The sequence below is a fragment of the Typopeltis vanoorti genome, chromosome 10, assembly GCF_054136105.1.
Source record: "Typopeltis vanoorti isolate ZY-2024b chromosome 10, IOZ_Tvanoo_1.0, whole genome shotgun sequence".
NCBI classification, from domain to species: Eukaryota; Metazoa; Arthropoda; class Arachnida; order Uropygi; family Thelyphonidae; genus Typopeltis; species Typopeltis vanoorti.
Window position 1 is genome coordinate 82,323,233 of NC_143558.1, and position 24,991 is coordinate 82,348,223.

General features: G+C 36.0%; 1 protein-coding gene across 1 annotated transcript in view; it reads right to left on the reverse strand.

Annotated features, from left to right (window-relative positions):
- The window catches only part of Ctf4 (Chromosome transmission fidelity 4), a 525,719-nt gene that overhangs the window by 83,601 nt on the left and 417,127 nt on the right, over positions 1-24,991 (reverse strand). The window contains exons 23-24 of the mRNA XM_090398697.1: positions 12,559-12,797; positions 2,435-2,541 (exon numbers count right to left, since the gene is read on the reverse strand). Coding sequence (XP_090254823.1) covers positions 2,435-2,541; positions 12,559-12,797 — 346 coding nt within the window. The remainder of the gene's footprint in view (positions 1-2,434; positions 2,542-12,558; positions 12,798-24,991) is intronic.

The window sequence follows — 24,991 nt, forward strand, 5'->3', positions numbered from 1 at the left end:
GATTCCCGTCGACAACATGAGGAGCTTAAGGATCTTTCTCAGCCATAGCTAAGTTAGCCAATCTTGGGCATGGAAGCAGGGTTTCATCCCCCAGTTTATGTGGGGTTTTTCATCCTGCAAGCAGGCAAACCGGTTCCATGAAAACACACACACACACACACACTGCTACAGTCAAAAATACATACTTAATCCCTCATTAGGAGGGCTCAACCAGTCTAAGGGAGAGTCGAGGAATGGGGGAACCCCACACAAATAAAATAAATTTAGATCCCCAACAAGGTCCAAATTTCCTTTTTCAACGTGTCAGTTGCTTTCTGTAAAGCCTCAAAAAATTCCTCCACTTCTACCTTAGTAGAATCTTCTGTGGGACCACAGGCCCAAATAAGTCTCATTGTCCAGTTCCCCATTCTGATATTTGCCCATATCACTCTACTTAATATTGCCTGCCATTCAAAAAGATTGGCCCCATATGTGGTGTTGAATGCTATAGCTACTCCTTCTTTTCTCTGATTGTTATTTCCTGAATATAACATTTTGCATTTATTGCTTAGAAAGATCTCACCAGTTTTTGTCTTTTTTGTTTCCGTCACCCCTATTATATTGATCTGGTATTTATCCAATTCCTCAGCCAGCTCCATTTCTTTTCCATTCAGGGGTTCTTATGTTGATAGTAATGATCTTGAACTCTGGTGATGTTGAGTTGGGGTGTGTTTCAGGATTTGTTCCAGATGACTTTTTCTGTTTGCTCTTATTCCCTGGCAAAAACAACAGGGGCCTTGTTTAATCAGGTGATGCCCGAGCTGGCATGAAATTCTGTCATGATGTACCATCATCATTTTATTTGTGGTTTAAACCAACAAGAATACAATTTGGTTTATTCTCCACATTCCTTTAAAGGAACGTGGAGAACCGACCAAATGTGGAGGTCTCCTCTCAGTTATACAGCTTTTGCCCTTGATATTTGTTGGGTAATACAAATGTAACAACAACAGATTACACATTTGTTAGGTAATACCATATTTCTACACCCAATTATTTTACCAAGAGGAGGCTCTACAAACTGTGGTTACTTTATTAATAAAAGAAAGATTTGATTAGTTTAGTGACTAGTTGATGGCAAACTACTTAAAGGCTCGAAGTCACCAAGTTTCATACTCAGGAGCATGCATAAAACAAAACCAAGTATAAAACAAAATAAAAGTAAGATGTAGGGAAAAAAAAAAGCTAGGGGGTTTTTCAGATGATATAGGGCTGCTTAAACGGAATGGGAGAGAAAAGGGTTAGCATAATAGGCATGTGTTGCGAAGAAACCCCCCCCCCAAAAAAAAAGACCCAGAGGAAGATAAGAACCAGGTAGATTGATACAGTTAGAAGTGCCTTACAAGACTGAAAAGTAAGATCTGGCAATATTTCTGCTCTGAAAGATATATAATTTGCAGGAAAATTATCAACAGGTAGTTTATGTTGTATTAGCATAACATCTGTACATCTCTTTAGGATATATATCAGGAATTTGATGATGATGATGAACAGATCCTGTGAGATGATTTAAACAGACTGACAATATAGTCAATGAATCAAAGTTATGCACAATGGGATGATAAACCTAGATGTATGTATAGCTTAGATTTGACTGGATTATAAGAAAATAATGGCACTATGGATGGTGAACATAGAATTGGAATTCAAAGGCCATATTTTAAAAAGCAAAATAGCTCAAGGATCACTTGGATGACAATAAAAAAAAAAATAAAAAGTTACTATCTTTTTTTATAAGGACTGATATGACCACAATCAATTTGAGAGATAGTATCATCCAGATAGATTCATTGCTGATGTGTAGTACGTATAGATTTAGTTACATAGGGTTTCTTGTTCATTAGGAAATCATAGAGAGGATGCAAAGACAAGTGACCAAAATGGTGACTGATCCTTGAAGTGCCCATTATGTACATAGACTGAAGGTGTGTGTGTGTGTGTGTGTGTGTGTGTGTGTGTGTGTGTGTGTGTGTGTGTGTGTGTGTGTGTGTGTGTGTGTGTGTGTGTTTGGGGGTGGGGGGTGTATTATAAAGTTTGGTTGACATGCAGAAAAACAAAGGAGATATGATAAATACATGTAAGTTACTAAAAGGAATATATTTTGAAAAAATTTTTCGATATATGACATAATGGAAGAGAACACGTACACCCCAGTCGTTCCAACTTCCTGAAAATCGTGTTAGGCAATCACATGAAAACCATAATTTTTGCTTGGAGAGTGATAAATGAATGGAATGGGTGCTTGGTCAATGAATGAGGTCAAGGAGAAGCATGACTGGTACTGAGGGAATAATGGTTAGTGGGAAACTCCCACCAAAAGGCTTTGGATTTTATAAAGATGCCAGTTGAATAATAATAATAATAATAATAATAATAATATAGAAGAATGAGTCACCTGGAATACTATCAGAATGAGAACTTCTTGTTCTTTTAGATAAAGATGCATTTTTTCCCATGCCTTTAGGTTGAATAACTGTCTCAACTTTACAAATTTTTGAGTTCCTGAAATTTGTTAAAATTATTAATCAAAAAAATATATATACAACTTGTTTTTGGCATTATGAGAGAAGAAAAGAAAGTTAAGATTATTATGATTAATATATCCACTATGAAAAAACAAAGAACTTATTTCTGTTTAATTAACATGTATATGTAATACTATAATCAGTTACCTTAGCAAATGATTTCTCCTTTCATAAGATGCCATGAAACATAGGAAAAATACACACACACATCATAATGTGTCTTAGTCTGTTATTTATTAGAGGCAGCAATTATAATATGAATAATGAAAGTTACTGAACCATTTGTTTCATCCATCCATTCATTCATTCACTCACTCACTCACACACACACACAGCAAAGAATAAAACAAGAAAAGAGAGGATGATGATAATTTGAGAATGCAGATCAGAGAATTTTGTTTTAGGAAGTTTTTAAGAAAGATTGACAGTTCGAATAAATTCAATAGAAGATTCTGAAAAGGAATCAATAGCAAGGTGAATGCTTTAACTGGAAAAGTTGGGAATATCAACAAGTGAATAGTAGTATTTTTTATATGTCACTTTTTTCTTCTGTGTATTATGCACCTGATGAAGTTTTCTAGAATGATATGAAACTAGCAGTGCCTTTGGAAATAAATCATTATATACATATATATATATATTAAAGATACCAAGTTATTTTAAATATAAACATGGTTTTTTACTCCATTTCCCAAGTAAGCAAACAGACAACTCAGTCAAGTTTGCGCCTGCAAGTGTTGCAAGTCTAGCTGACCCTGCACGTAGTGCAAGTCCAAGGCAACTCATGGTAAAGGTAGAATAAGCTCTGATCACTATTCTTAATATTTACCCTTAATGCAAAGCACATCTCCTGGAGGAGATGCATGATGCTATGTATTAAAGGCAAGGGGGCCACTACCCAGACTGGTTTTGACCTTTATTGAGGTCTCATCAGTGGGAGCTAAGACATACTAAGTTTTAAGTAATACAGAGCTTATAAATATTTTCCCAACACAAGTTACCATAAGGTACTTTATTTGACCTTATTAAATAAAAATCTCAGGATGAGAGATAGATGTAGAAAGTTTTTTTACCTTGGGTATAATATATGTTAAAGATACCAAGTTATTTTAAATATAAACGTGGTTTTTTACTCCATTTCCCAAGTAAGCAAACAGACAAGTCAGTCAAGTTTGCATCTGACTTGTCTAGCTAACCCTGCATGTAGTGCAAGTCCAAGTCCTACATCTATCTCTCGTCCTGAGATTTTTATTTAATAAGGTCAAAGCACCTTATGGTAACTTGTGTTTGGTAAAATATTTATAAGCTCTGTATTACTTCATCATCATCAAATTCCTGCCATGTACCCTCAAGGGGTGTACATGTAGTATTTCTTAGCCTGGCTCCCACTGATGAGACCTCAATAAAGGTCAAAACTGGTCTGGGTAGTGGCCCCTTGCCTTTAATACATAGCATCATGCATCTCCTCCAGGAGATGTACTTTGCATTATGGGTAAATATTAAGAATAGTGATCAGAGCTTATTCTACCTTTACCACGAGTTGCCTTGGACTTGCACTATGTGCAGGGTCAGCTAGACTTGCAACACTTGCAGGCGCAAACTTGACTGAGTTGTCTGTTTGCTTACTTGGGCAATGGAATAAAAAGCCACGTTTATATTTAAAATAACCTGGTATCTTTAACATATATTATACCCAAGGTAAAAACTTTCTACATATATATATATATATATATATATATATATATATATAAGGGAGCCCCAAAATGGGGTATCATAAAAATAATCAGCATTATATTTTCATTTTCAAATTTTAATGAATCAAAAATCCCACGGCAGCAATCGATTCCATAACATTTTTGATTAAAGCTCAAAAATAACCAACCAATAAGAAACAACTATTAAATAGGAATCATATACATAACGATATTTCTTATTGGTGCAGTAAAATTTTAATTTCAATCTTAAGCATTACAGAATCAAACATTATAAACAAAATTTCTATTTCTATGTATATTTTTTCTTCCCAAAAAAAAAGGGGAGCAAAAAATAAAACCTTGCATGGAGCCCATGAAAAGCTAGTTATGACATTATATACTACATGTATATAATTATTACATCATATGCAGTTAATACACTATGATTAATATTTTTGTTGATGTTTATTAACATGCATTCAAAAATTTAATTTTGGGAGTTAGCATGCTCAATATTATCAAAACTATTTAAAAACACAAGGACTTTTGTTTTTATTATTTCTGTTATGGAGATGCTTTTTCAATTCAGAATTACATAAAAACATAAATAGAACCAAGCACCATTAATGTTTATTTTTTCTAGATAATCCCTGAAAACAGTCCTATAAATATTTAATGAAAGCATTGCTTCTTTTCATCCATTTATGCATAATGCTAGCATCACTGGAAAATACATACATTTTATAAATATGAACAAACAGCTGTAATATTATCATTCCAAGTAATCCAAAACTATTTCTCTATACAAAAAATGCTCCTTTGAAAACAAGTTCACAAAGCAAAAATGCTTTTCCATTTATCTAAATTAACATATACTACATGTAAAAAAAGTTCTAAACTTAATTAGTTTAATAAAGCTGAACATAGTACACTCAATTATCAATTTACATGGTAGATTGGTTCCAGAAAAAAAAACATGTAAAAAAGAATACAGTGCATATGAAAAAATAGAAGAATGGTTCCAGATGTGAAAACCCGATATGAACAATGTTATTTTCAAACAAAACATATGAAAATCATTGAATAAAACTATTTAATTTTAATGGAATGTTTTTTATTTTTATTTTAAATACTTATATATGTAACTTTCTTAAAGAAAACAGTGTGTCACTAATAAAACAGAAATTCGAAAAGGCTCAAATATACTGCGCATATGGTTATTAGTTAAATTTTATTTGCCGTCACTTTCTGACAGTAGATGCATTCTTTTGTGTGAGACTGGAATTAAATCACTTCCATCACTTGAAAAACACTATTGCCTTCTTGTTCATACTGCAATGGTGAAACATTTTCTTCAGTAAAAAGAACTAAATTAGCACTAATTTCCAATAATTCTGAAGGTTTTTTTTTTTTTTTTTACCATGAACTCTGCAATTAATCGTTGAGATCTTGTTTTGACTAGATCTTTGTATAATTCTTCATATTGCACTACATGACTTCAGTTCGTGTTTTAAACTGTTCAACTCGTTCAGTATTTGGATCATGTGTAAGAAAATGACTGCAATTTACTAGCCATTTGAAGCCATTCTTTAATTACTCCTGCAGTGAATGAAATCTCTTCATCATCATCACTTTTTTCTTTTTCATTGAGATTCTCAAGGACAGCTTCTATTATTCGTCATCACTAGCAGCCTCGACAACTATCAATTCTTCAATATCTGCAGATGAAAAATCATCAAATCTTTCTCATCCAACTGCATATGCTAATCTGATGATATTGGGATATTCAGTTGTATGCAAAGGTACAGAGTTTTTCTTTTTCACACATTCCGGCTAAGTAGTTTTCCAGCATGCATTTAAAGTTGATGGTTTCAATTCTGATAACACCAACTTAGCAAGTTTGATGCAATTCCAAATAGAAAATTTCTTCCACACATCAACAACTGTCACCCTGGTCTAGTGGTTGTATTAAGGATGTTGTATTAGATGGCAGAAAACAAAATTCCACATTCGGATGTTCTAAAATAGGATGGCCTAGAGCATTGTCTATAATCAATAAAAGTTTAAAGTCCAGATCTCCCCCCCCCCCATCAAATAGTGTTTAACTTTTGGAACAAAACAATGATGGAACCATTCATTAAAAATTTATTTTGTAACCCAACCTTTTTTTGTTTGTCTTCCAGTGCACTGGTAATGTATTAAAATCCACACCTTTTATTTCCCGTGGTCTTTGGGATTATTTAATGAGCAATGGTTTTAAACATTTCAAATTGTAAACAAGAAATGATTGTTTAGCAAACAGCTTAATTCCTTCCAGGCAGCTTTATATAGTTGGGCCTCTGGTAACAGACCAACTTAACTTTAAGGAATCAGCATAGCATCCTTCTGCTTCCAGGAACCAACGGCAAGTGAATATAACGGATCATCTGTCGGCTTAACTTTGGGGAATTATAATTACAAAAATTGATTTTTTTGTTGTCGCCACAATTGTCTACATTCTGTAGCACAGAGTAATCCCTGACATTTAAAACATTGAGGGGGGTTCCCAAATTCAAGTTTAAGTACATATGTACCATTCTAGAAAATGATAACTATAATGGAAATACCCTTTTTAACAGAACTGAATTCAAACAGAAATTTTAAAAATAAGTGCCATTTGAACCATGTAAAATCAAAATATATCGTGTAAAAATAGAATCACTTCTGTTTCTAAACTGTGTTATTTTGAAATCGTGTAAAAAGAGAATTAGCTGTATAGGACTAAATAATATTATTACCAACAGACCTCCATGGAGTTAAGAGACTCATTGTGAGAGGCCCCACTTTCACATACACAGATCATCATATCCTCACTTAACCAAATTCACTGCCCATGCACTCACCACACTCTGAGGTAATGCATTCCAAACACCTACTACTATCCATGCAAAAAATTTGCTCCTCACTCCCTTACTCATACCGATCTTATACGGATTCCAGGGATGGCCTCTCGTTCTCCCTGTCTCCAGATATTCTATGAAAAATCTCATCCACACTAATCTGGTTATTATCCATTACCGACTTATATGTCTTGATCATGTCTCCCCTATTCCTTCTATCCACTAGGCTCTGTAATTTGCTTTCTCTTAATTTGTCCTCATATTCCACATTCCAGAGACCAAAACCAACTTAGTCAATCGTCTCTCTTAACCTTCTCCAACACATCAGCATCTCTCCAGTGACCTCATCATTTCTAGGACTTTTATGGATTTTCAGATAACATATGGTTTCTAATAATTTAGCATTTCAAATATAAGAAATATATATCTCCAAATATTGATAATATTGATATCATTAAGCTAGTTAAAAAAAGAAAAAATATCAAACTTCATTCTAGAAAATATTCTAAGAAAGGTTATCTGCAATGGGCCTATAAACGAAATTCTGACCAAGAATGGTACTGAGAGACAAGCAACTCATGCAAGAGGGACATAAAAATTAGGAAAGAATACCACCACTGAGATTTTCATTGTTTTATCTGATTATTCAATTACTGAATTGACATCATTCTTTAACTTTTCCCTTAAAAGTATGAAAAATTGCGAAGTAATCACTGATGTGTGCTCCAGTATCAAAAAAGTCTTATAAAGAAGCCCTGCAATTTTGGCAGCCACCAAATTTGAAGATTCTCAATCTGCTAGATCCAGACTTACAACAAGCTTGAAAATGTAAAGATTTAGAATTCTTCACTCTTCTAGGCATATTCTGCATAACACATGTAAAGACTGAAATGATAACCTTTATGTAAACTGCTTTAATGTCTTGAAGATTTAGGCTGGGCAAGCCTACAGAACAATGTTTAGACATGTGAGCCAGTTTCTCACATCTAGAGCATTAGATAGTTTTAATTCCACCCATCTGTCATTTATGCAGTGTTCTCTTCTCATTAACATAACACACGTTTTCCTTTTCACAAGAAGTTGACTGTAACTGAAGTGCTGAAATTCACTTCAAAATTTCATCATGTGTCTTCGATATAACTAACATCTTATCATTTATTCTCTTTTCTAATTCATGTATTAACTTCTCATATTGCTTATCAAATTTTTGCATTTGAGAGTTTATGTCATTAGAACTAACATAAGAAAGTACTCTGGTTTTGCAGGAATTTTTTTTACATGGGAAAGAAAACTTGACTCAATTGCATTAACAGATTTAATAGTGTTTGGACACAAATTCCATATCAGTGATTCTTCCCTTTGAGCAACTTCAAGAGCTCTTTTAGCCAACCTTCTGGAATTCTGGGCAAAATGTTTAGCTTTTCCTTGAAGTTTAGACTTTAAAATTAAAAGCACCTGTTCCTCAGACCACCTACCAATTTTCTTAACTGATTCTGCAGCTTCAAAAAAATGATTCAACGTTTTCATTAGAATCACTATTAAAGTTTGATATATTATAACTCAAGTTGATATATTTTGAAAATTCTTCATTCTGTAAATGATGGCCTAGAATTTTCACTTATTACACTTGAATTAATATTCATTTTTTAATCATTTAAATATACCAATACTAGAAAAATTATTCTTAAGACTGAATTTCTTAATAAGATACTCTTAATCTTGTTGACTGTGCCATTTTCACTGTGTGTGTGTGTGGGGGGGGGTTCATATATTTTTTTTTTTTTACTTTCTTTGTTGGGCATGCAGTCCTGTTAATGCACCATTAGTAATGTACTCCCTCCACTCTGAGTGGTTTAACTGTTAATTCAGAATAAAAATAAAACAACCGAAATACTTTAATTTCCTACACAAAGCATTTATTTGCTATAGACTTTTCTGCCTTTCATGTGTGTGTGTGAGTATACAGAGGGTATCTGGGCTAGAGGTATCCAAAAACACACACATCTATCTTAGCATCCATAAAGTTTATTAAAATAATTTTTTTTGTTATTATACAGAATAACTCACCAAGTTTTTATGAAGGATAGTAAAATTCAATGTGGAAACTTTTTATCAAACGATACTCGAGCTCTGGCCAAGTGTTTTCCTGCATCTGAGGCATTATTAGAGCAACTGCTGCAATGACATGCTGTTTCAAATTGTCCAAATCTTGAGTTTTTCTCTGGTATACACAGATTTTAATAAAGCTCAATGCAAAAAAGTCCAATGAAGTCATATCCAGAGATCTAAGCAGCCTGCTTAGATCTCTGGATGGATCAGGTAATGAGACATTACCTGATCCATGTCCAGGTAATGTCTCATTCAACAATGTAGTGACATTTCAATGGAAGCATGGTGGAGTACTATTTTGCTGAAATGTGAAATCTGGAAAAATCTGTGGAACAACAAAGATCTGCAGCATGTGTAGGTGTGTCCCATCATTATGGACTTTATTAACATAAAATGGACCGAGTACATAAAAATAGCCATTTTTGTGCACTCAGTGCCTTGTGCACAATGACTTTTGGTGTGACCCTTTCATTTTTGATCACTTGGTGAAGATTCTCAGTACCTCAAATGTGGCAATTGTGTCTATTAACTTTCCTGCAAATATGAAAGGTTGATTCACCACTGAATAACAACAGAGATCAAGATAATTGGGATTGTTATCAATATGGCTGATCATCTCAATAGTGAAATCAGCTCTCAAGCAGTGATCATCTGGCTGAAGGTGCTGAAGAAGTTGAAGTTTGTACGCATGCAGAGATGTCTCTGAACAATGTCATAAACTGTTGAACAAGGAATCTGCAATTTCATTACTAGTCTAATTCCTTCTATGCAGCCTACACATCAAATCGTTTGTCATCATAGTCCTTAATTCAATACTATCACATTTTGGTAACAGACTAATGATCTTTACTCTCTCACTCTTCCACATCCTTTCTTTATCACTAGTTAAATTGTTTGTACCTATGAGAACTACTCATCTCTTATTTTTCTTGTCTGTTTTGCAACTGTGCTCATTATATTTCTGATTTTTGGTCCAGAAAACTAAAAAAGTAGTAATACTGTTTTATAAGATCATCACCATACCATGTTATATATTTTATTTGATATTCTACTTTACTTACCTGATTTAACATTACTCAGTAATATCTTACGTACTGTATTGCACTGTTGATAGGAAGCTAGTAATGATGTAACCTAAAAGTCTTATCCTTAAAGGCTTGCCAAAGCATAACAATAGTTTCAGCTGAAGTTTTACCCAAAAGAAAACAAAATTTCATGCACACTCTCTGTTCTTTGTGGTCAGCCATCACAAAATAGCCAAACTAGCTTGTAAGCACTAACAAAAAAAGCAGCTAGAACAACAAACCAATTCACACAGGATGATATCAGACAGGAAAATTTATTTGTTTTTTCGACTGTACCACCCTGAATTAATGATATGGCACAGGAAGAATAGTTATAACACTTATAGAATAGATCACTTTCAAAATTAATACCTTAAATAGTCAGTTGTGGCAATTTCTCTAATTTAAGCACACAGGTTCGGTTATTTTTGTGAGACAGTGCATTGGTTAAAAATCAGATGATAGTTTTTAAAACAACAAACATGTTTATTCTACTTTAAGCACAATACAATATTAAACAGATTTTCTCTAATTCCTGCTTAAACTTAAAGTTTAAGTTTAAGCAGGAATTTCTTAGCATTGTGAATTACCATTCACAATGCTAAGAAAATCTTGCTTTACAACTCTAGACAATTTCTGGCTGTTACAATCAATATCACTGGCATTCTTCTCAATAAATATCTTAGCTAACTTTCAGCCTCAATTACTTCCTATAGCGACTTAACAACTAATTTTAACAAAGCTACATTCAACGGACATACAATTCTCGTTCTTAATCTCGGCATTAACATATTAAAATCTACTCACAAATTCGTAGAAACAAATACAGTCCTACCAGTCTGGATGACTTTTGGTGGTTCTGCTGACTGCTTTCCTCAGTCCTATATCCTAGACTTTGCTGAACAGCTTTTGGCAGTCATCCTGGGGTAGTCCTCGTCCGGGATTTGTAGCATAGCTTACCATTGATTTTTGGATCTACTGCCGACGCCGCACATGGCACGTTCCGCTATTGAAAATACGTCTCCGTAGAATGACCTTCCTCTCCTGGGTTTTTCTACTTCCAAAAGACGAACTCCTAGAACAGCCTCCCACCTAAACTTCCTGAACAGCCAGCCTCTTTTATATGATTCAGGAGCTCCTTGTTTTTAGTGTTGGAGACCCCCAAATCTTCCGTAAATAACTTACATCACTGTTGTTTTGACCTTCAGAGTTGGCAGCAACAATCTCCACATCCACAACCTCAATATTTTTGTTTACTTTTAAGTCGCCAACATAATCCGGTCTAATCCCCTTAACTTAAAGAATTATTTCTAACATTCAGTTACACCAAACCAACAAAAAATATTTTACAATATTTTTATAATTTGTGAACAATTTCCATATCATTCTTTTTGATAGTTAGCTTTAACAATCAGCACTTCTTTAAAATATAGTAATTAAATTTTTTTTTTCTTTTTCTCATGATTTGTGACCTCAGTAAAATCGATGCTGAAAAATCATTATATAAAATTGCGCCACATCGAATTTTACATCTACATCATTAATATACAAATTAAATAGATGTGTCCTAGTGCACAACCCCCTAGTCATCCTCATTCTCCTGGATTCTAGTCAAGGAAAAGTTATTTTCCTTTAGCCTTTCTAACAATTTTTTCCTATGTAGAGAAACTGTGTCTATTCCTGAATTTTTCTTGTAACTGTTCAAATCAGATATCAAGAACATTAGACTTATTTCTTCATATGATCTGTGATATCAGATTTATATTGTGCTAATAATGGGAAAAGGGACTCAATTACAAGCAAGCCTTGTTTAAATTGCACAATGAGTTCTAAATTTTAGATTTGCTTTGGTGGTGCTAATTATAAGTCACTGTAATTAGTTAATATTAATTTTTAACTACCTTCTTGTGTGTATTGCCAAATGTGTAATTTAAATGACAAATTTTTGATTAGTCACCATTTATAACAATTTACTTTAGCCATTTGAAAATATAATTTTTAATATCTTTCAAAGTCACTTTTAATAATTTTAAGTCAAAATGCCACACATGCACTTTTTTTTTAAGTTTCATAATCTTTGCACTGTTAATTCACACAAATTACATGGAAATTTTACTACACATCAAACTGGAAAACAGAGGAAACAGTACGAGAGACGGACATGTGCATCAAAAGAAACAATTTGAGATCACTCAAAAATACAGTGCAAAATTTAACTTAAAGCTATAGGAATAAATAAGATTATTACTGTTCATTGATATTTATCTTTTGATGCTTTGCATCACTCTCTGTTCTCTCCTCTTCTGGTATACAGTCATCAGTACTTTCTTCCAACAGTTTCTGGTGAGCCAACTCAGAAAGCTTTTCTGCAAGTGCCATGCGATGCCTTTGGGAAGCATATTTAATAGCACCTTGAAGTGTAAAATGAGTAGGCATCATTTCAGCTAATTCAACTGCACGAAATTCTTTATCAGCTCGTACAGCTAGCTGAAATTTTAAAATAAACAAAAAACATAGTTATTACAAGAAACCATAAAAAAGTGAAAATAGCAACAATTTATTAAATTCATCAAATGCTTTTTTAAATTTTATTATGTCTGCTTAAAATAACATCAGCATATGTTAAAAATTTAAGTTATTTTCATGGAAGTTGGTAATTTGTTTGTATGTTATAGTTTTCTTTTATGTTATTCAACCACATAAACAAAAAATCTATCAAAAATCCATGTTGAATAACAAGAAAGAAAGTGTGTGTGTGTGTGCGTGCGCATACTATATGTACATATATGGAGAGAGGGATAGTCCATCCCTGGATGGTGTGTATCTTCAGGTATACACCGTCCCATGTTTTACAAGAAAAACAGGAAGGAGTGTAATGCACTGTTGGAGGCTGTTATGAGTATGCAATACAGCATATAAATTCATGTATAGTGTGCCAGATTTTTTTGTTTTAAATTACTGAAAATTTAATTCATTTAATTTTTAAATTGTGCATAATTAAAAACACCTTATCGCAGGGTACCTCAAATCTATCACAAATATTAAATATCCAACAAAAACAGAAAATCCTTACAAAATTCAATTTAAAAACTGTGTTCAGATGTTACCCCTGCCACAGAAATTTTCAGTCCAATAGGGGAAGAAGATCTTTCCTGCTGAAATGATCTCTAACAACCACTCTGCAGCTCAAGTAATATTGACAATGATGTCCTTTATCAAGGAAGAACCTTTATCAAGGAAGGTAAGTTTGCTGGTCTCACATGAGGGTGGCAAGGTTCTTTTCTCCTGTAAACTCAGGGCATCATGCAAAACAGGCAAACTGGCCAGAAGAACACATACAATATACAGACATAGCAGATGACTATCCTATCATAAGCATTATCAAGTTTCTAAGAAGCCAAGTTACTTGTCAGTGACAAGCCACTTTCTCTAGAATGAAAAGGAAGATGGAGCATGACCTTTATCTATGTCAGGGTTTCCCAAATTGTGTTCTGCGGAAAGTGAATGAATAAGTGTTCTGTGATGTCAGTGACTGGTCACAAAAATTGCCCACAAGCCGATTAGAACAACGAGCGACGTATCCTCTGTTCTCAAAACCGAATGAAATAACGTGTGTCAGTGACCAAGCCGCATATTTTTAAAGATAGAAATATTCATGAATTATTGTTAATTTTCACATATCTTTCAACATTTGGGAAAGGGAATACCGCTGTTTATGACCGGTCATAAAAATTGCCTGCAAACTGATTACAACAATCGGCAGAATTCTTGTGTAGAGGCTTAAGTGCTGTGAGGACATTATGTTGGAGGTTTAATGGATTTTTTACAACACTCAAAAAGAATTAAAATAGAATTTAATACTTCCTATATTTCGTCCTTGTCACTAGGACATCTACGGGGATTACAAAAACAATTAATGTAACATGCACACAAAAACTTACAATACTAAGCCCAACCACGTGGGTTACACTAAAGTCCTATCTAGGTGGAGCGCCCTCTAAGGGCGGTAGTAGGTGGCCTGGAATGTAAGGTGGGACCTCTGGTGATGAGTGTTTCCCAAATCTTCGGAAGCTTAATGCAACCGTATTTGTTAAGATTTGGTTGGTTTCTGAGAGCTGCTGCTGCTTCTAAGAAAAGTCTCTCTTTCTTGAATTTGCTGTGGTGGAGCATGGTGGTTTTCTTCCATGATACTCTGTGGGTGGTGTCCAAAACACGGTCAGCCAAGCCTGAATGGCCATAGTTGTGTTTAACGATGTACGACTTGTGTTCCTCCAGGTGGATGGATGCTGATCTGCCTGTCTGTCCAAAGTACGCAAGCTTACAGGAACAGGGTACTTTGTAAACTCCAGGCAGAGAGAGATGAGGGAGCTGATCTTTCGTAGAACGGATAAGGGTAGCAAGTTGGGGGTAGGGCTTATATGCTGTGTGTAGGTTATACTTTTTTAGTATCTTGGCTATTTTTTCCGAAGTGCCACGGATGTAGGGTATGGTGATGGCATTTTTAAAATCTTGTTGACGAGAGGGACGGGGAATGGGGGAGGAATTAATTATTTTTTTGATACTGTGTTCGCTGTAGCCATTGGAGAGGAAAGTTCTGTTTATGTAGTTAAGCTCAGTAGCAAGGGCGGTTCCACTGGAACAAAGATTGTGGGCTCTCTTGGTAAAGGTTTTAATGATGCCATATTGTTGTGAGGGGTGGTGGTGGGAGAGTTTGTGAATGTATCTGCCTGTGTGTGTGGGTTTTCCGTATACAGTGAAGGCAAGTGTATCATTAGGCAGGTGCGTGACTAAGGTGTCTGGAGCGGTTGAATTTGTGGTTGTGGTTTGTCTTTAACCAGGTTGCTGTATTTCTTGACGTGTTTGTTTTTTATTTTTTGAAATTCTCTCTTGTGCGGAAGTTTCCAAAATGTCAGAGAGAATCGACCAAAGTTCAGGGTTAAGAACGGTGGAGAGCTCTGAGTGTAAGGAGCCAATGGCGGCATTCGTTACTGCGAGGGCGGCACGAGTAGAGGCGATTTGCTCACATAGTAATGCTAGGCTGGCACGATTATATATACGGAGTGCTTTTTTGGAATGGAAATTGATCTTCATTTTAACACATTTCGGTATCACTCTTGTATCCCGACATCTTTTTAAAAAGGCCAGCCTATTTAGTTGTCTAGATAGTCGTAGTTTTGACTTACCATATTGCTTGGATTTGCGTGCTAAATCTTCTCCATGGATGATTAGAATTCTTGTGTAGAGGCTTAAGTGCTGTGAGGACATTATGTTGGAAGTTTAATGGATTTTTTAAAACACTCAAAAAGAATTAAAATAGAATTTAATACTTCCTATATCTAATACTGTTCCCCCCCTCACCGGAAATTCAGCTTCCTATATAAAAAACTCAACCCACTTTAAAGCCCTCACAGAAAATTTAACCTTGAATAATACAGACATATTAGTAAGCTTTGATATCTCCTCTTTGTTTACCAATATTCCCTTAACTGACACTTTATCTCTCTTAGAAAACGTTTTCCCCTCTGACATCTTAGATCTCTTTTCCTTTGCCATCAACTCTGGGTATTTCTCATGGAATAACAAAATCTACAAGCAGATTTTGCTTGTAGATTTTGTTATTCCCCCCTTGCCAATTTCTATATGGAAGATTTCGAAAAATGAGCCATAGACACAGCCCCACTCAAACCTTCTATCTGGCTAAGATATGTAGATGATGTGTTCTCTATTTGGCCTAATGGCCCAGACACGTTAGACTCCTTCCTCGGTCATCTCAATAGCCTACATCCAAGAATCCAGTTTACTATGGAAAAGGAAAAGAACAATTGTTTACCCTTCCTAGACACCTTAGTCACGCGCCTGCCTAATGATACACTTGCCTTCACTGTATACAGAAAACCCACACACACAGGCAGATACATTCACAAACTCTCCCACCACCACCCCTCACAACAATATGGCATCATTAAAACCTTTACCAAGAGAGCCCACAATCTTTGTTCCAGTGGAACCGCCCTCGCTACTGAGCTTAACTACATACACAGAACTTTCCTCTCCAATGGCTACAGCGAACACAGTATCAAAAAAAATAATTAATTCCTCCCCCATTCCCCGTCCCTGTTGTCAACAAGATTTTAAAAATGCCATCACCATACCCTACATCCGTGGCACTTTGGAAAAATAGCCAAGATACTAAAAAAGTATAACCTACACACAGCATATAAGCCCTACCACAAACTTGCTACCCTTATCCGTTCTACGAAAGATCAGCTCCCTCCTCTCTCTCTGCCTGGAGTTTACAAAGTACCCTGTTCCTGTAAGCTTGCGTACTTTGGGCAGATCAGCATCCATCCGCCTGGAGGAACACAAGTCATACATCGTTAAACACAACTATGGCCATTCAGGCTTGGCTGACCATGTTTTGGACACCACCCACAGAGTATCATGGAAGAAAACCACCATGCTCCACCACAGCAAATTCAAGAAAGAGAGACTTTTCTTAGAAGCAGCAGCAGCTCTCAGAAACCAACCAAATCTTAACAAATACGGTTGCATTAAGCTTCCGAAGATTTGGGAAACACTCATCACCAGAGGTCCCACCTTACATTCCAGGCCACCTACTACCGCCCTTAGAGGGCGCTCCACCTAGATAGGACTTTAGTGTAACCCACGTGGTTGGGCTTAGTATTTTAAGTTTTTGTGTGCATGTTACATTAATTGTTTTTGTAATCCCCATAGATGTGCTAGTGACTAAGACGAAATATAGGAAGTATTAAATTCTATTTTAATTCTTTTTGAGTGTTGTAAAAAATCCATTAAACCTCCAACATAAAACAATGGGCAGAGTATCCTCTGTCCTCAAAACTGAACGAAATAACATCTGTGTTACAAATGTTAGTGACCAATCAGCAAGGAAGTATAAAGAAAATTTTTTCACTGAAGATCAAGGTAGTCTGTATCTGGTTCTCAAATCTAATAATACTGAATAACTTCTTCGCAAGTTCATATTGTAGCGTGAAAGTGCTTGTTTCGAAACCGTAGTACCATGATTTTATAAAAGTAATAGGCCTGCAGATTTAAATTTTAATATGAATAAGAGGCAAGGGATTTTTTTTAAATTTTGGTGTTAAGAAATCTCTTATTGAAGGTGTTTGTGATGCAACATATAGTGATTCATCCACCTCCAGCCTACAAAGTGATCTCCAGGATGTACAAGAGGGGAAAACTACCAGTACACAGGAGAAAAAGTCTGCATTCACTCGTAAGTACTTAATAATATTATACATTTTTGGTAATCAGAATGGGATATGTCAATGAAAATCAGCACAAATTAATTTAATGATGTTGGCCTGTGACTGCCAGTTATCAATCACTGGACTAATTTTTCATTAGTCCAGTGATTGATAACTGATTTAAATGTAATTTTATATTTGTCAACATGTCACACCATATACATAAGTGTACTAATACTCTTTATGCTTATGCCATAATTAATTATTAATACATTACAAAATAACCAAGGTGTTCCGTGAAAATTTCAGGATTTGTGAAGTGTTCCTTCGTAGGAAAAAATCTGGGAAACACTGATCTATGTCCACCTTAAATAGTTGAACCTACTAACTCCCATCCCTAATCAACTCAGCTTCTAACTGCCATAAGTAACATAACAGAATGCAGATACTTCCTTCCCCCACTCTACAAACACACACTGCCAGGAAGACTCTTAATCTAAGGACATAACATTGCCAATGTTCTAAAAAGATAGCCACAAAAAGATAGATATGAAATTCTAAGCATACCTGTATATAAATTTATTTTGTCTTATAGCCTTTCCCAACAGTTATTCTTCAATAAGACCTCCTGATATACTACTAAACTAATTCCACAACAGTCTAAGTCAAAGGAGCTACCACTCCTGTCTAGAATCCCAGTGTTTTTGCATTCTACTTCTAAAAAATCCTCAGGACTTAGGTGTATGAAAGAAGATGCTACTCCACCACTATCAACTAGAATGTCCACATCATTTCTAGTGGTCTTCTTGGGAACATATAAGCTACTCGTGTCATAAAACCCTCAACTAAATAAGTAGGCATGTCAGTCTGATTCTCCATAAGACTGACCTGCATGCCTATTTACTTCTCTTAAACACAGGTATATATATATATATTTATTTTTTTATTTGAATATTATTCACTTTATATACAATGTATAACACTATATAATGCACAGTGGTAAGGGTAGGTGTGCATATAGTTACACACAGCAGATAGAATAACTTTTACAAGTCTATATAGCTAATGGTAATAGTTCTGAGTGTGAACATTGAGATTATAAGCAGCTATTCAATTATTATTATTTTATATATATATTTTTTTTTTTTTTGCAAAATTAAGATATTGTAAATTATCATACCAAAAAATACTGTCAAGCTACACAAAACACTGGTCACATTGAGCAACAAACTGGAAACATTTGTTTTTGCTGTAAGCAAAAATGAGTGAATCTGAATGACTTCAATTTTTGCAATTCAACAAACTGCAATTGTTCGTTTCATTTCAACAAATAATTTTGAAGAACTTAAAATTGTCCTAACAATTTTTCAGGAGTGTGTGGTGGTGTTTGTAGAGAGCTCCCGAAAAGGTAAGTGTTATTTTGAGTAATAATTGGCAATATTGCTTGAATCTTAACGTAGTATTGTTTACTTCTGGTAACTTAGTGTGTCTGTGATTTTTGGTGTGTTTTCTGCATTATTTAAATTAGTATTTGGATAAGATATGATAGATAGCACAGCACATGGCACCTATGAGAAGAAAGACAACGGCGTCCAATTACCATCTTTGTTCAAAAATTTTAACTTAAAGGTGTTTGTTCAGTGTAACATCTGCGGGATGTATGCTTCGTCAAGAGCGGTTGAAGTTTGGTTCGATAATGATAGTGGATTTTTGGTGAAAATGTGTGCCGAAAGTGTAAAAAAAGTGAGGATTTGAAGTGTGTCTCAGATCGTGAGATCGATGTCATTGATGAAAGTCAGAATGTGAGAGAAAATAGTGATATGATAGGAATTTGCGATGTAGTACCAGATAGCTTTGAGAGCGGTGAAAGTAAAAATACAGAGCAAGAGAATGGTTTAACGGATAAAAAAAAATGAAGAGTTAGTTGCAATGAGTGAGATCGCACGGTTGCGTAAAGTGATACATAGGGCGAAGCGGCAGCTGAAGCATTTGCAAAATTGTTTATGAGTGCATCAGCTAATAAAAAGCAAATGTATGATAAGAAAAATAAGAGTATGATCGGGAGTGTAAGATAAATGAAAGAGTGAGTGTTGTACGGTGATTCATTAGTAAGCGGTGTAATAGATGAGAGTTGTTAAAATCGTACTTACCAAGTGTGAAAATTAAGGATGTAAGTGAGTCCATTAGAGCACAAAAGTAGAGGGTGAAAGAAATGATAGTAGTGGCAGGAGGGAATGATTTAAAAAGAGAAAAAATTGCTATGAGAGAGGACTTGAAGGAATTACTAGAGGTAGCAAAAGAAAAGAGTGAGAGAGTTAAGATAGTGAGTCTGCTGCTGAAGTATGACAGAGAAGAGTTAAGGAGGGTCATAATTGAAAATGACTCTATGTGCAGGTTATGCAGGAGGAGTGGTGTGGAGTTTGTGGACGTGTGGAGTGAGTTTGATGGGTTTGCATCTGAATGGATTTGGTGTGTGGAGACTGGAAAAGTGTTGTTGAATGAAGTGAATGTGCAGAATAGGGGAAACTAGTTATTAAAGGGGGGGGGAGAAGTGAATATGCAGACTTCAGGGAGGCAGTTAAGTGTATGAATGTGTATAATATGCCCGAGCTAGTACGAAGAACAACAAATCAGAATGGGTTAGTTAGTATAAGGCATCAAGATAGGGGTGGGACTAATGGGATTCTGCATTTCATGTATACTAATGCCAGGAGTATTAGGAACAACAAGGAAGAATTTTTAGCCTTGGTTGGCACTTCCAGACCAAAGGTTATTGGCATTAGTGAAACATGGATGACAGAAGATGATATAGCTAGTGGGATAGAACGTGAGGGGTATAGTGTGTTCAGGAGAGACATAGAGAATAAAATAGGGGGAGGAGTGTTATTGATGATAGCTGATGAACTGCAGCCACGAAAAATAGAAGTTGAATACAGGATAGAGAAAAGAGCACATATGAGGCTATTTGGTGTGAGATTGAGACTAGCAGAACAAAATATACAGTTGGGTGCTGCTATAGACCAGGTGATGGAATAGATGGTGGAGATAGTATGCATAAGCAAATAGATGCAATGAGTAGGAGGATAATTATTATGGGGGATTTCAACTATGGTAACATTGACTGGAAAGAGGAGAGGGCACATGGGAGGAAGGAATTGGATTTTATGCGGTTATTAAGGGACAACTATCTGCGGCAGCATCTAGTGGAAAATACCAGGGGGCAGAGAGTGCTTGACCTAGTAATTGCAACTGAGAATGTGGCTGTAACGAACATGACCATGTTGCCACCAACTGGTGAGAGTGACCATAAGGTCATGACTTGGGAGGTGGCTAAATGTGTGGAATTATCAATTAAGACAGGGTACATGTGGAATTACCAGGCTGGTAAGTATGACAAGCTTAGGAGATTGCTTGATTCAGTGCCACGGCATGTAAAACTGCAAGGGCTGGATGTTGATAGTGCATGGGAGGTGGTTGAGGAGTGTTTGCAGGAGGTAATGGCTGACTGTATACCTAGTATCTGAATAGTAAATCGAGTAGGGGTTAAATGGATGAATAACACCATTAAGCTTGAGCTGCAAAAAAAAAAGAAACAACTGTGGAGGGAATTTAAGGAGAAAGGTGACCTGCAGGCACACGAACAGTATAAAGCACAAGCCAGAAGGGTAACGAGTGTGGTAAGAAAAGCAAAAGCAGAATATGAAAGGGAATTAGTCATGTAAGGTAAAGAGAATCCCAAACAGTTTTTTAGATATGTTGCAAGTAAAAGAAAAATGTATATGGCAGAATGATTTTAAAGAATGCCGATGGTAGGGAGGTAACCGAATCAGTTGATATAGTGGAATTACTGAACGAGCACTTTGCAAGAGTGTATCATCCGGGTTTTGATGTTCAAGAATGAAGGAACCAACAGCTTATATAGGAATTGTGGTGAATGAAGTGGAGGTGAATAGTCTATTACAAAACCTTAATGTGAATACATCTGTGGGATTGGATGGTATACCAGCTCGTGTCGTACGTGAAGCAGCTAAAGAATTGTCAGTGCCCTTGACCATTTTGTTTAATTTGAGTCTCGGGTCTGGGTTTGTCCTGAGGGAGTGGAAAGAGGGGAAAATAGTTCCAATGCATAAAGTAGGTTCCAAGACTGCTGTTGCAAATTACCGACCGATCATCATATCAGGGGTCGTTGTCATGATCTTGGAGAAAGTAGTCAAGAGGAAAATATAGGAATGGATAGATGAAAATGGGATACTGTATGGGGGGGGGGGACAGCATGATTTTGCGAAGGGTAGATCATGCCTCAGTAACTTGCTCACATTTTATAACACAGTGACGGTTGAACTGGATAAGAGTAATGGGTTTACAGTGATTCTGCTGGACCTTGCTAAGGCCTTTGACAGGATACTACATGGAATCCTAATCAGTAAACTGCAGCATATGGAGATGGATAGGAGGGTGGTTGATGGAGAGATATCAGAGAGTAATTTATTCAGGAGTAGAGTCCAAAAGATGGCCCGTGACTAGCGGTGTGGCACAGGGGTCTGTTCTTGGACCACTACTACTCTTTAATTTGTTCATTAACGATACAGGAAAGGAACTGTTCATTTGTTTGCTGATGATGCAAAGTTGGGTAGAGCAATAGTGAATGCACATGATGCACAAAATTTTGCAGATGATTTGGATAGTTTGGAGAACTGGGATAAGGAGAATGGATGTCAATTTAATGTGGCAAAATGTAAGGTGAAAAGATTAGCAGCAGTATACCACATTGGTGGAACTGTACTCCAGGCGAATGATGAGGCCAGGGATTTGGGAGTGTTGGTGGATAGGGAGTTGAGGTTTAGGGGGCACATTGCAAAAGTGGGTATATCAGCTCATCAAATCACTTGGTTACTGAAGAATACTTTGAAGAGAAGAGACAAGCAAATTATTGTTCCTCTGTATTGAGCCTTGATAAGACCCCATCTCGACTACTGTGCCCAGATTTGGGCGGCAGGGTTTCTTCTTGATGGGAAGGAGGTGGAGAGGATCCAGAGGCGAGTGACCAAGATGATAGCAGGTCTATGGAATGAACCTTATGAGAACAATTTGAAGATCTGTGGGTTGCAGAAATTGGTTAATAGACGGAAAAGGGGTGATATGATTGAGACATTCAAATTACTGAAGGATTTCTATAAGATTAATTCAGAGGATATTTTTGAGAACAGGACTGGTGGCCATCCATGGAAACTGGTCAAGAGTATGATTAGCAAGGGTGTTAGAGCTAGGTTTTTTACTAGGAGAGTGATGAATGTGTGGAATAAGCTGCCAGAGTCTGTTGTGGATGCTATGACTGGGAATGAGTTCAAGGCGAAGTGTGATAGATACTGTGTGAATGTTGAATAGTTGTTCTTGACATGATGTTAGGACCTCCCTCGATGAGTCTAAGGACCCCTTGGAGTTGCCCGTAATAATAATGTTGACATACTAAATGCATTTTGGAACATACAGCACAGATATTATGTGCATCTACTCGCATTTTAAAATATACAAAAATATACTGGCACCGATGCCTTCTTTAAGAACCAGCAAAAATCAGGAAATATAGTACAGTTGTATAGAAATTTAGAGAAGAACAAGGAAGTTCAGTAAAACAGGATCAGAATCATATTTTCACTTTAAGACAAACAGTTGAGAAATCATGGGCATATAACAGGATGTATAGTTAAGTTTTGTAGATCTAGAAAAGGCATATGACAAATGCCAAAGGAAAGGCTTTCCAAACACCTAGTCACATGGGATGAAGAACATAATATTAAGCAATATATATACTATATATTTAATGTAAGACAGCAGTTAGAATTGAAAGCACTACAGGAAGATAGTTTGACTAAACTCAGGTATAAAGTAAGGCATAAAATCAGGGGATTGCCATTATCTCTGTTATTATTCATCATCTATAAGGATCATATTATAAAGAAAAGTAGAATCAAACCTGATATCAAAATAGCAGATATTCATCTTAGCTCTTTTCTTCATGCAAATGATGTTATATATTCAAACCAATTTTATTTTATGGATCTGAGAGTTCGATAAGAATTAGAGCAGTTAATCAAAGATTAGAGATAGCAGATATGAGAGTTCTGAAGGAAAAAAAGAAGAGTGAACAAATGCATTACTGGCATCATATTAAAAATGAAAATATTAAGAATAAACATGACACTGTTAGTATTCAGGAATGTGTGCAAAGATAATAAAAAGGTGGACTTTTTACTTAAACAGAATGAGAGAGGAAAAGTTAAAGCATATGTCTGATGACAAGATACAGAAGAAGACAAAATATAAGATTCTACAATGCTGTAATCCTGACATAACACCCAAGTGCTGAATTTTCATCAAGCCAAGGCAAATATCTACATATTTTTTTAAAATTGTTTATTTTTATTTGATCAACACAAGAAAGGCCACAAGACCTATGGCACATTAGTGCCATGTGAGCAAGAGGAATAGAAGAAAGGAGGAATTGGTTCACATTTTGCTTGAACAGCTGAGGGCTGTAATTTTTGGGGAAGGTAGAGTTTGGGAGACTGTTCCAAAGAACAGAAGCAGATGGAATGAAAGAGGAGGCAGTGAAGTTGGTTCGGTGAGTTTCAAGATGGACTGTAAAATAGTGCTGGTTAGCAGACTCTTGTTTTAATGATTTTGGAGGAGAGTGGAGGAATAATAGTGGAGGGAACTTTGACCAGGTCATCAATACAGGAATTGGTAGGGAAGAGTGGTGCCAGTAAGTTGGCCTTGTCTTTAGGTGAGGTAACTACAGTACCATCCGGATGTGAGAGTAGTGGAAACCTGGGTGGGCAGAAGTTGAACCCAGTAGCCTTGGCAAGGACCACAAGGAGCGACTGCCATTTGGGCAGAAGGTGAGTTTACAGCATTTAGCACTTTCAAAGCCTGACTTGGAATTAGTGATGATGCTTTTACAACTGCTTTGAGCTGGAGTATAGGCAAAGTGAGAAACTGAAGTTTTGGTCTGGAGCCATTCATGGTATGCAGAGGTTTTTTTCTTTTACTGCATTGCCACACTTTTTTTGAGAACCAAGACTTGGATGGTAGCTAAGAATTTGGTGCAGAATAAGGGACAAAAGGCTTCGTACTTGTGAGGATGATTCTGTTATTTGATTTGAGCAGGTGTTTGGATCAGAAAAACTGAAGCAGTAATCGGACCATGGGAAGGAGGAATAATAGTCACAGAGGTCCTCCCAGTTGGCACCCATGTAGTGCCAAAGGACAATGGCACTGTGAACTGGTGGGTGAAGGTTGTTCTGTGGCAAAACAGACCTGTATGAGGTTGTAGTCCAAGTTACCAAGAGGAGAACTGACAACCACGGTATACCTGGAAGGGGGAGCTTGTTAGGAAGATCTCAAGTGTGTTAGCAAATTGGAGGAGTTTTCAAGTATTCTGTAAGAAGCCAT